The following is a 13382-nucleotide window of genomic DNA, read 5'->3' as shown; positions in this document are numbered from 1 at the left end:
TTTCTCTGTATGTCTCGTCAACCTCGATTTTCCAATAGCCACTTTTGAGGTCCATCGACGAGAAGTAGCGGGCATGCCTCCGCCTGTCGAGGGAATCGTCGATACGCGGTAATGGGTATACGTCTTCCTTTGTCACCCGGTTCAGCTTATGGTAGTCGACACAAAAACATAGACTGCCGTCTTTCTTTTTGACCATCACTACCGGCGATGTCCGTGGGCTTTTTGGTGGTTGGATAACGTCTTCGTCGAGCATTTTCTTCACTTGCTCTCGGATCGCTTCGCGCTCTTTTGGTGCTGCACGCTACCGGTTTTGTCGGATTGGTCTCGCTGTCTCCTCCGTGATAATCCGGTGCTTCGTCAGTGGCGTCTGACCAACTCTGGATGTCGACGACAAGCAATCGCGAAACTAGAGAAACAGGTCCACAAGGCGCTGCCTTTCCGCTGGTGATAAGCTCGCGCTCACGTTAAAGGAACATGTAACGGTGGCGAAGCGTCTTGCTCTCCTTGTTGTAATGCAAAGCATTCGGCGAATTCCGCAATCTCGTCGAGGTAAGGAACTGCTGCGCCTTTTGCAATGTGTCATCCTTGCTTGCTGAAGTTTACCCGCCGTGGTTGCTCAGTGGTTATGGTGTTGGGCTGCTGAGCACGAGGTCGCAGGATCGAGTTCCGGCCACGGCGGCCGCATTTCGATGGGGGCGAAATGCGAAAACACCTGTGTACTTGGATTTAGGTGCACGTTAAAGAGCCCCAGGTGGTCGAAATTTCCGGAATCCTCAACTATGGCATGCCTCATAATCAGGAAGTGGTTTTCGCACGTCAAACCCCATAATTTAATTTTTTGCTGAAGTTTGACAGCAGTAGTTGTGTTTGCCCATGCATTACTTTGAAAAAATTTCTGGGCGTAGCAATATCTTGAGTGAGAAAAAGCGTAATTATCTACTCGGCAATAGCTTCCCAATCGTACTCTGTGTCGCACCTGGCGGAAACAAGACGGCAAGATAACGGTGGTATGGTCACGTCGTCTATGCTGCGCCAAGACTTGCGCTGTAGCACTGCACTTTCGTCCCCAGGAAAGGTTAGTATACCTTCTGGTATGTTGATGACGGCGCCGTACTTGCGTATGAAGTCCGTACCTAAGATTACATCTTTGCAACAGTCGGGGAGAATAACAATATTTTCGACAAATGATGAATCGCCTATGTTTACCCTTGCAGCACACTTGCCAGTCGGTGTCAGTAGCTGGCCTCCAGCACCTCTAATGTGCGGTCCTGACCATTCCGTTTTCAATTTGCGAAGTCTCTCCGCCAGTTTTTCAGTTACGATCGAAAAGTCCGCCCCAGTGTCTACTAGCGCCATCACGTCGTGGCCGTCAAATGATAAAGTAACATCGGCGCTAACAATCTCGTCTGTCGTCAAATCATCTGGCTGTATCGGCTTCACGTTCGACGGCAATGGGGGATTTTCGGCACTTTGACGTGTGGCAAACTTCCCCCGTGAAATCACGGCCTTCAGTTTCCCCGGCGTGGGCTGGGAGATCACCCTCGGACCATGTGAGTGGAACTGCGTGTCGCAGCTGGAAAGCTATGTCCTGGAGAAGGGGAGCGCGACAGGTAACTTGGAGAATCAGCTTGCCAGTTAGTCGAATTCGCGTCGATGTTCGCTAGGCTGCCTTGCAAAGCACGACGAGAAGCAGTGGATGGAAACGCTTGGTACCCTTCGACGCGATAAGGGCAATGACGGCAGATATGGCCCGCTTCCCCACAGTGGGAGCACAAGGGCCTGTAGTCAGCTGTGCGCCAAATGTCACTTCTGTGAGGCGGTGGTCGCATCGGTTGCTCCCTATGATGCCAAGGGGATGCCTGTGCTGACTGCTGGTGATACTGCGGCGCCGGCATCGGACGTGGTGGTCGACGGACAGCACCTGCGTAGCTGGGCTGCGACTTCTGGGAATGTGACTGCGGTGTGGGCATCGGAGGTGGTGGCGGACGGACATCTGCGTAGCTGGGCTGCCACGTCTGGGAATTTGGCTCGGGAGCCGCAAACGCTTGCTTTATTTCTTTGCGCACAACTTCAGCCAACGACACAGCTGTGCATTGATTTGGCGTGGCAGTGAGCTTATTAATTTCTTCCTGAACAATTTCGCGTATCAGCCAGCGCAAGGAGCCCTCGTCTGTGACCGTCACTGCTGCGGTGCTTGCCGGTCCAGTGCTGGTCAGGTGATCATACAGGTGGCTGCGTAGGCGTAACGCGTGCTCTATGGCCGTCGATTCTTTAGTAAATTCATCGACGCTTGTCGGCGGGTTCCGCACAAGACCGGCAAACAGCTGCTCCTTTACGCCGCGCATGAGGTGGCTGAGTTTTTTTTGCCTCGGACATATCGGGGTCCGCACGACGACAAAGACGAGACAGTTTCATTCGGCTTTTGAATCCGCGATTCTAGAAGACGCTGCGTGTGGTCTCACCTTTCGGTGCTCCCGAATGTATGGAGGAACTGGCGGCAGAACTCATTCCAACTAGGCCAGACTCCCTCGCGATTTACGAACAACGTGCAGGCTCCGTATTCAAGAGAGAAAGAGAAATACACAGGGGATAGCTTCTGTCCAGCATGTCACTCATTATACTTGGTTACGCGCACGTATTCCTCGAGCCAGTCTTCTGCATCCTCGTAGGCGTTGCCGTGGAAGCTCACGGGATATCGAGGTGTCAAAAGAATCACCTGTGCAGGGCCTGGGTCTGCCATGGTTTGGGTACTCGCGGAAACAGGCAGAATCCCAGAGAGGAGACCAAATTATGGGCTAAGGCCAAGTAGGCGACGGCTGGCGGGGTGAACCGGTGTTTTGACACGCGGAAAACGTCCTGGACTTGATGTGGGGCTATTGACAGGCGTCCCGAACATTTACCTCGCACCTCCACCAGTGTCGCTATTCACAAGCAGCAGGAACTGATTAAAAAACGGCAGGACACTTTAATTGCCGGCCAACTGAAAAACGATCGCGCAGGAACCGCTTCTTCTTTTCCGCGATGCGCGAGATCTTTGTCGTTCTCTACGTGGCGCGTAGTAGATGTGGCAATATATATATATATATATATATATATATATATATATATATATATATATATATATATATATATATATATATATATATATATATATATATATATAGCAACTGGTCACTCTGTCACCATAATAGCTTTATTCAGCTTACTAACTTGCAGCCATAGTACTATCTGTGAATGCAAAAAGTCCCTAGAAATCAGTGCTGTCTGTTTTACGGTTTGGTTTTCCTACCAAATGATGTTTTGATGTTATATTATAAAGATAAATGAACTGGCTCATAATTCTGTTTTGTGCAATGAAATACTTCAGTTGTAATAAACACAACCTCTATTTTCTCATTGGGCTCATTTTAGCCCATCTGAACCATTATCGCGTCTGACCAAATTTCCGGCCAAGAAGTTCTTCTAAATAATGACCAAGAAGTTAGACACTCAAAATACGGCTCATAGTTAGGAACCCTTGCTCTAGGTAAACATTCTTTTTTTTTTTGGTCTCGGCGAAAAGCACATTGACTTACCTATTACGAAATCGTAGCAGTTCAGAAGACGCTCATCGCCGCCCGCTGAGCCTTGATTTCCATCTTGGGTATTCTGGTTTTGTTCATCGGAAGAAGCGTTGCAAACAATGGCCAATACAATGACGACGGCTAATTTTACCGTTAACGTTGCCATTGTGACTCAGCGTCTCTAGCAAAAACAAAAGTACAGAACCCTGCACTCGCAAGGGCTGAACACGAGTTTCGTTTTTCTACAACCCTGCTAGTGCAAGTAATGTACGTCTTGATACCGAGATATCCACTAAGGTTGGGAGCAAGCCACGGGACTATATAGTAGCATATTGGTACTACGTATGTCGCGTTAAGATTCCACCAGCCAATGAGAAACGCGCGTGCCGCATAACTCGTTTTTAATACAACTGACATTTACTTGCTAAGAAGTTGTACGTTGACACTGAACGCTGTTTAGCTTCGCAGCAATGGCTGTCGGGTTAGTCCCGAAGGAGGCACTTTTTAACCTTATGAAAACGTAGTTCGTCATTAGTGACATTTCTGAGAGCAGCGCTCATTTGTAAAGTTCGGATTTTTCCTAATTGCGGTCATCTACGTGTTTCTCCCTTCTTTTCGTATTGACCGTCGCACTTATGCTAAGGATGGGCTTAGGCTCGCTCGCGACTGGTAAAAAATACCTAGAAATATGCTTGAAGTCACCTGCAGTAGAATACCTGACTGCGGCAGAGTGAATTCATTGACGTAATGACACTCTTGATGTCTTTCATGTGAGGGCAAAATAAGTAAGAGGGAAAACAAAACATGTGCCATAGTGTTGGAAGTGGAAATGAAAAGCAAGCATGACGCTGTTTAGTGGCAGTTCAAGACCAGTTGTTAGTACAGGGTATGCGTATTGCGGTTTTTCTACTTTTTTACTTGTTTGCCCTTGGTAGTGTCTTCTGGTCCTCGCTGAAATGTCTTTTCTAGTCGCGCATTTGCCCGTGTGTATTAGAACCTGTGCACAACAGCTTTTATTGTTGTATTTAATTTTTCTTGCTACTTCAAGCAGCTAAACATTTCCTTTTTTTAAGAGGATCAACTGTTCGGATATAGCTGCTATGGTATTTTATTCAGTGTCTGTTCAACCGGAACGCACGAGACAACAACAAAAAGGCGGGGGCACGGTATTCTAAACAAGTGAAAGTTCTTTGCACGCGATTTTTTTTACACACTCGATCGTGAATAGTAACGGAGAAATAACACAAAAATGTGCAAGACTACAAAAACTAGCGTGTCGCGCCGCTATTTGTAAACAAACGGGTTTTGATTTTCAATATCTGACTTCCCATTTGATCATAACGGAATTTGACGTCATTGTTCGTGAAATACAGTAAGCGCGACGAAAACATTTCGATGTGGTGACAATCATTTAGTTCTATTGCGCTGTGACACTCAATATCTAGATTTTTTTTGTTCACTGCTTGCTCACAGAATCGTGACAGCCTGCGGCATATTATCCTTACGCAGCAATCGCCTGTAAACAAGTCCATTAATTTCTTACATCCCGCCCTTCACATTCATGACTGGCGTTTGTGTTGATCATTAGTGGCGGATAACTGAGGCGTCAGCCTGAAGGCAAAGTTTCAACAAGGACACTCGTCTTCATCAACGCAACAGCGGCTTCCCTTCTTCTTCTATGCCAAACGTCAGCAGTCGGTGCGATAGACTAAGATGAGGGCTGTGTGAATGAATGTGGAAATCTTCAAAAGAAAGGCGTAGTTGCGGAATGACTTTTGTTGTAGCGAGGTAAGGTAGGCAACTTGCTTGTTTCTTTTTCTTCTCCCCTTTGAGCATTTACAGTTCTCCTTACCCGGTCCTTACCTTATTATTTCGTACCTGCTAATGCTATTCGCTCCTGGGTGGAGAGAAATTTACGTAAACACGGCCAAAAAAATCAGTCGTTCCCCTAAAACCGCCTCAATAGGGCACACCTCTGGATAGAAACGTTCACTCCAGGCTGGAACGGCACCCTTTGGCCCACTTCTGGGTCAACTTGATTCTCTATCCTCCCCTGCACCGTTTGTCCTGCTTTGACGTGCCCGTCGTCCTGCTTACCACAGCATTGCTAAATAAGCATAAACATTGTTCCTTCAATAAGTATGCCAGTTGAGACTTTGATGCTCCTGACGTCTTGTACTTTTCTTTGTCCTTGTGTTTGGCGCGCTACCCAAAGTAGAGGAATATGAACAGGTCAATATCAATAGATCAATAACAATATCAATATTGTTACGTGGTTAAAAACAGTCAAACGTGTATTTACCGAATATTTACAATAATTATAGCAGCTGACAAGATGGTAGACAGCGCGCGAAGACCAGAACATCGTCTTCTTCCGACGATGATTAAAACATGTTCTTCGTCGGCGTGTCACATGACCTCGGCGGCTGAAGCACCGGCTCGGTGCTGGTTAGGAAGCGGGCGAGTGATACAACTTAAGACGCGCGGCGTGGACCACGTCGGAGCAATGCTGAGCCACGGCTGGCTCAAGAGGGGCGATTTCGTACGTGACGTCAGTTACTTGACGCAAGACACGGTAAGGGGCGGAGTAGCGTGAAAGTAACTTCTCCGAGAGACCAACGTGTCGCGACGGCAACCAAAGAAGAACGAGGGCGCCCGGTGTATAATGGACGTCACGATGGCGGGCGTCATATAAGCGCCGCTGATTGTCCTGCGACTCCACAAGTCGACGTCGAGCAATATGGCGTGCTTCTTGTGCTTTGAGGATGGCTTCACGGGCGTACTCGGATGTGGAATTCAGACTAGCAGGCAGAACGGTATCGAAAGGTAACGTAAGGTCGCGGCCAAACAAGAGGAAGTATGGAGAGAATCCTGCGGTATCATGGCGAGACGAATTATAGGCGAAAGTAACTAATGGAAGCGCAACGTCCCAGTCGCGATGGTCATCGGAGACATACATGGACAGCATGTCAGTAAGTGTGCGGTTAAGGCGCTCGGTTAGACCGTTCATTTGTGGATGGTAAGCAGTAGCAAGATTGTGTTTAGTCACACACGAGTGTGGAATGTAATTGACAACTTTAGAAAGAAAGTAGCGGCCTCGGTCGGTCAGGAGCCGTCGAGGGGCGCCGTGGTGAAGGATGACGTTTTCTAGGAGGAAGTCCGCGACATCGGTTGCACTGCTTGTCGGAAGAGCCCGTATGATTGCATATCGGGTGGCGTAGTCTGTTGCTACAGCAATATACTTGTTTCCTGAAGCAGACGTAGGAAAAGGGCCTAAGAGATCAACACCTACACGGAAGAATGGTTCTGATGGTACATCAAGTGGTTCAAGGTGACCAGCAGGGAGTGTTGTCGGCTTTTTGCGTCGTTGACAACGATCACACGCAGCGACATAACGGCAGACATCACGGTATAGACTAGGCCAGAAGAAACGCCGACGAACGCGGTCATAAGTCAGTGACACACCAAGGTGACCTGCAGTCGGTACGTCATGAAGCTGGGTGAGAAGAGTCTGACGCAGATGCTCAGGCACAACGAAGAGTCGGTCAGGGCCGTCCGGGCGCATGTTAGAGCGGTACAATATACCATCTTGAAGTTCGAACATGCGAAGGGAAGAATCGGGCGTCGTTGAAGTGAGCCGTTGAATAAGGTGTTGCAAGGAGGCGTCCCAACGTTGTTCGGCTCCAATGTCGGGAAAAGCAGCCATAGAGAGAATGGTTACAGGTATGTCGGCCGCAGAAACGTCAGGAGGGTCGACAGAATGGCGCGACAAGCAGTCCTCATCTTGATGTAACCGGCCGGTCTCGTATACAACTGAATAGTTGTATTCTTGAAGGCGCAGAGCCCTGCGGCCAAGGTGGCCTGAAGGATCTTTGAGGGACTAAAGCCAACACAGAGCGTGGTGATCAGTGATGACTGTGAATTGGCGGCCGTACAAAGAGGGGCGGAATTTACCCACTGCCCATACGAGAGCCAGACACTCGCGTTCGGTGATGGAATAATTGCGCTCAGCAGAGGAAAGAAGGCAGCTGGCGTAGGCAATAACACGTTCTCACCTTTGTTGTTTCTGCGCCAAGATAGCTCCAGTACCGTGGCCACTGGCATCGGTACGGACTTCTGTTGGAGCTGACGCATCAAAGTGAGCGAGAATGGGCGGGGACTTAAGCAGCCCAATCAGCTCGGGGAAAGCACCAGCTTGCTCAGGGCCCCAAATGAATGTAGCGTCTTTCTTGAGGAGCTGATTGAGAGGGCGCGCAATGTTCGCAAAATGTCGGACAAACAGACGGAAGTAGGAGCAAAGGTCCAAGAAGCTGCGAACATCCTTGGCACACGTTGGTATGGGAAAGTTTTTGACTGCCCGTATTTTATAGTGATCAGGGCGTACACCAGAATAATCGACGAGATACCCGAGCACAGAAATTTCACGACGACCGAAGTGGCACTTGGACGAATTCAGTTGTAGCCCCGCCTGACGGAAAACAGTTAGGATTGTCGACAGGCGCTGGAGGTGTGTCGCAAAAGTCGGATAAAAAACGATCACGTCGTCCAGGTAACAGAGGCAGATGGACCACTTGAAACCATGTAGGAGGGCGTCCATCATTCGTTCATATGTGGCCGGGGCATTACATAAACCGAAAAGCATCACGTTGAACTGATACAGGCCATCGGGAGTAATAAAAGCTGTCTTCTCGCGGTCCATGTATGTCCTCGACGGCAATTTGCCAGTAGCCGGAGCGAAGGTCGATGGACGAAAAATATTGTGCTCCATGCAGGCAATCCAGGGCATCGTCAATGCGTGGTAGCGGATATACGTCTTTCTTTGTTACCTTGTTGAAGTGTTGATAATCGACGCGAGATCGCCAACTGTTCTCCTTCTTTTTAACTAGTACAACAACAGGGGATGCCCATGGGCTGCAAGAAGGTTCGATGATGTCTCGAGAAGGCATCTTGTTAATTTCGTGTTGGATGATAGGTCGCTCAGTAGGCGAGACGCGGTAGGGTTGCAGATGGATCGGGCTCGCATCACCGGTGTTTGTTCGATGTTTTACGACAGATATTTGTCCTAGAGGGCGTTCTCCAAGGTCGTATATGTCCCAGTATGAGGCAAGGAGGCAGCGTAGTTCTTGAGAACGCTGGGGAGGAAGGTCGGGAGCAATCATTTTTGTTAGGGCATTCAAGTCTGAAGGGACAGGGGGCAAAGCAAGAGTTAAACACGAGGAGCTGTCACAAGTTAAAACCGATATGTGGTAGTCTCTGGCTGGCGTTATTTGCACCAGGCATATTCCGCGCGCGAGTACTTGTGTGCACACAAGCGGAAGGCAGGTCGTGCTGTCCGAAATGGGAACGACGGTGTGAGGGAAAGCGACGCTATGCGAGATCTGGACATCCGGATTAGGAGGTACGATGTAGTCACCGTCTGGTACAGGTGGAACAGGGGAGACACCTATATAGGTAACGGCACGGTGAGGGAGGCGAATATGCTCTTTGGAACATAGCCGTATCGGAGCACTATCGGGAGGTTCAATAGCAGCAGGTAGAGCGAGTTGCACAACACCAGCGGAACTGTCTATCAAAGCGGAATGTGTAGACAGAAAGTCAAAGCCCAGGATGAAGTCGTGAGGGCAGTGCTCTTGTACAGAAAGCAAAACAGAACTATGATGTCCGGCGACACTCACGCGAGCCGGACACATGCCAATAACGGCCGGTGCTCCACCGTCGGCGACTTGGACCACAGGCGAAGGGGCACGAGTGAGAAATTTCTTGAGACGATTCCGAAGCTGAGCATTCATCACAGATACGTGAGCACCAGCGTCGATCAGAGCCGTATTAGGTACACCATCCACATTCACTTTAATGAGGTTCCGATGTGTAGGCAAGGTCAGAAGAGGATTTTTGCGTCGGGTTGGTTTGCCAGCATCACCTCCAGGTGCTGCACCCGTTAGTTTTACGGAAGGGTGCGCCGGAAAGAGCTAGGGGATGGTGATCGGCGAGATGGGGGCCATTGGGAGAAGCGACGACGTGGCGAAGGAGAGCGGCTAGAGCGGCTAGGACGAGATGTGCCGCCAGAATTTGCTGGCTGCATTTGCGGGGCGAACCGAGGAGCAGCATGAGGGCCTTTGAATGGGTGGTAGGACCAGGGGTCGAATTTCACGAAGACTGGCAGTGACGTGAAACATGGCCGATACGGCCACAAGTGAAGCATATAAGCCTGTCGTCTGGAGTACGCCATTCGGCCGGGTTGCGATACCGCGTTGGGGCATTCAGGCTGCGGGTGCGTATGACAGTGCTGGACGGAGTGTAGTCAGGCCGATTGACTTAGCAGATGTTGGTCAAGTCAACGTTGGTCAATTCTTGGCGCACGAAAGACTGCATCAATGAGACGGTCGCCTGGCAATTGTCGGGGCCATGGGTTGGGGTCGTGACAGGAGATGCGGCTTCTATTTCACGTCGGATCACATGGAGGATGTCATCAGAACGATTGGGTGTGGGCGGGCTGCGGAGATCTTCGCAGTGGACGTAGAAGCCCTGTTGGGAAGGCGAGGAAATGGCTGGGCAATTCGGTGACTCTTGGCTTCTTCAAACCGCCGGCCCTCGGTAATGATGGCTTGCACAATGGAAGGATTCTTGAAGACAAGGAGATGGAAGGCATCATCTGCTATACCCTTAATGACATGTGCAACCTGATCAGGTTCGGACATCTTCGGATCCACTTTGCGGCACAGAGCGAGCATGTCCTGGATGTACGTGAGCTAGGATTCAGTGCACGTCAGGACACGCGAAGCGAGGTCCTGTTGGGCGGCCCGCTGACGTCAAACAGGCTTGCCAGACAAATCTTTGAGTTTCTGTTTACAAATCTCCCAGCTGGCAAGTTCCTCCTCATGGGTCTGAAATCGGACGCGTGCCGTGCCCACGAGGTAAAATATCAGATTCGCGAGCATGATGGTCTGGTCCCAGTGGTTGCTGGCGCTCACCCGTTCATATAGTTGAAGCGAGTCTTCAACATCAGTGTCGTCAGCGCCAGAAAAGCTTCCTGGTCGCGGGGTTGGGCTAGAATGACGGTGGGCGTGGGTGCCGACGGGCCCGAAGCACCCTCACCTTAAGCTGGCATTGTAGATGCAGCCAAGGAGCGCCCGCTGCGTAAATCCGTCTTGCTAATCATCCCGCAACCTCCACCAAAAATGTTACAGGGTTAAAAACGTATTTGAAGAATGTTTAAAATAATTATAGCAGCGGACAAGATGGTAGACAGCGCGCGAAAACCAGAACATCGTGTTCTTCCGACGATGATTAAAATCATCGTCGCTGCCAGTCTTCGTCAGCGTGTTACAATATCAATAGAATAGGAAGACGATGAGGTGTGCGACCAACGGATGTGAGCTCCTCAGGGACCCGCTTTTTCGTCTTAATTTGTCAGTTTCCTCGCTTGACCTCAGCACTCAGTAGCCAAAATTTAGTCGACGACTTCCCGCCCCACCAGGCGGGAGGACTTTTTGGCCTCCAAGCCATATCAGCGGCTCCCACGGCAACCGAAGGAGTTGGCAAAGAAGGGACCCCGTTCTTCCCGGCGCTTGCCTGATGCAAGTGGAGAGATGAACGCTACTGCTTAACAACAAGCGCCCGCGGTGCAACCGGCTGGCAATGACCACGTCGACCCAAGTGCGACAACGGATGCTGACCTCGAGGCGAACTCTCTCAAGAGGGCACGTAGTGATGATCATGAGCCGTACAGCGATACCACAACAGTTGAAACCACCGACATGGAAGCGGAAGACAGATCTTTCACCACGGTGACGTACAAGAAATCACGCCAAGCGGGAATACCAGTGATTTTCAAGCTCATAGACCCGGAAGCGTCGTTTTGGAAAGTGAATCCAAACAAGTTGGCCAGTAAGATTATTACCACGGCTAAAGAGAAGGTAAAATCATTTCATGTAACGAGGGAAGGTAACTTTTCCGTCAATGTGTCTTCTTTCGCTGCCTATACGAGAATACTTGAGTTAACTCATGTTGGTGGCCTTGCAGTAGAACTACACGTGCAACCATCGTACACGAAAAATCTAGGAAAAATAAGACATGTTCCAATTCAATACACTGAAGACCAACTACTTGATTACCTATAACATAGCGGCGTCATTTCCGTTATGAGGCAGACCAGATGGCTCCGGCGAAAAGATGGAACAGTGGAACCACATGCACTTCGGAGCGTCATCCTACAATTCTTGGCTGACAAACCATTGCCGACACGCGTCCTACTTGGATTCACGAGTCATCCAGTCGAAGAATATTTAGAACCTGCAACTCGGTGCCACAATTGCCAGCGATTTGGCTATGTTGCTAAGTCTGTCCTGCCATGGCCAATTGCGATGCAAGATCTGTGCGGGAGCGCATGATTATAAAGCCTCCACCTCTAGAAATTAACCCAAGTGCGCCAACTGCAACGGAGACCACACAGCTTCATACGCTAGATGTCTCAAGCATCAAGCGGCTTCATTACTAAGGCGACAAGAAATATTACCTGGTGGGACCCCGAAGCAAGGCTCGCCTCCTTCGAACTTAGATGCTGTCAACCCAGTGAAAGCAGCTCCTCCATCACAATTAGCAGAACGCAAGAAAATGCTTGCGATGGTGGCTAGTGGTTTACAGATGAGCGCCAAGCCAAGCAGGAAAGGGAGCCAAGGAATGACGTCGCCAAGTGTTGTCGACCGCCAACATGAGTCTCAGCAGGAATTCATCCCTTTGAGAACACAAGCACCTGCACATGTCTCATGTGAAGCGGAATCATCTCAGCAGCATATGGTGGTGTCTATGCTCTTTCTTCCGTTGAAAGCAATTCTGAGGGCATTTCCTATGGCAAACAACCTTGCAGAGGTGAGCGGAGTTCTTTCGTTAGAACCACTGGTACTACAAAAGTAGCTTACAACATAGCATAATGGCTCGCCAGATGGATAACTGTTTTCGAAACACAATCGTATTTCAATGGAATGCAAGTGGCGTTCGATCTAAGAGTAGACACTTCAGGAAGCTTGTTTCGTAATACAGGTTCCCCGTTGTGTGTCTTAACGAAGCTGGTGTAGACCGTAATTTCCGTCCTTCGAACTACGTCATATACTCAGCTTCACGAACTCCGAACCCTAGCCGAACTATGTTATGCGTCAGACGCGACCTACCTTCCTGTCTTCTCTTCTTTTCGAACTCTCATGTGCCTGAGTTCGTTGCCTGTAAAGTTTAGTTTAAAGAGCTGCTAGTGACCATTGTTTGCGTTTACATGCAACCAGCATCGCGCATTACTGAGTCAACTTTCATGAATTTCTTTCAAAGGATTCAAGACCAGTCTTATTCTGCGGGGACTTCAATGCTCATAACCTTACCTGGGGCAGTAGCCACACTGATGCAACAGGCAGGTCTTTGGAAAAGGCTATACACTCATGCGGCCTTGTTGTGCCCAATGAAGGATCGATTAGCTTTTTAAGAGGCTACAATTACGCTAGTTGTCTTGGTAATACTATAGCCTCCCGTGACCTTACGCGCGGTATTGGTTGGTGCACAGATTATGAGACACGGGGTAGTGACCACTACCCAATTCTCATAGCGCACCCCCTTACGCGTCCGTTAAGACCTCCCAGAGTAACTAAACCTACTAATTGGCAACTATTTCGAGAATATAATTCTGCGGTACTGAACCAAGTAAATGACCTGGACACATTTATGTCATCGGTACTAAGAAATTACTCTAGGGCTACGCGATACACAACTGTTCCGGAGGGACATGACAGTGTGAACTGTTTTGTGCAGACTGTGAATGACTCGGAGCAATTAGAC

The 13382-nt window shown here is 49.4% G+C and overlaps 1 protein-coding gene across 1 annotated transcript in view; it reads right to left on the bottom strand.

The window, feature by feature from the left end:
- LOC142589606 (glucose dehydrogenase [FAD, quinone]-like) overlaps positions 1 to 3858 on the bottom strand; it is a 53277-nt gene extending 49419 nt beyond the window's left edge. The window contains exon 1 of the mRNA XM_075701105.1: positions 3576 to 3858. Coding sequence (XP_075557220.1) covers positions 3576 to 3729 — 154 coding nt within the window. The 5' untranslated portion in view covers positions 3730 to 3858. The remainder of the gene's footprint in view (positions 1 to 3575) is intronic.
- Between the last annotated feature and the right edge of the window lie 9524 nt (positions 3859 to 13382).

This window comes from Dermacentor variabilis, chromosome 8, assembly GCF_050947875.1.
Source record: "Dermacentor variabilis isolate Ectoservices chromosome 8, ASM5094787v1, whole genome shotgun sequence".
Lineage (NCBI taxonomy): Eukaryota > Metazoa > Arthropoda > Arachnida > Ixodida > Ixodidae > Dermacentor > Dermacentor variabilis.
The sequence above is the reverse complement of the archived record's forward strand: the minus strand, read 5'-3'. Positions and strand labels throughout refer to the sequence as shown.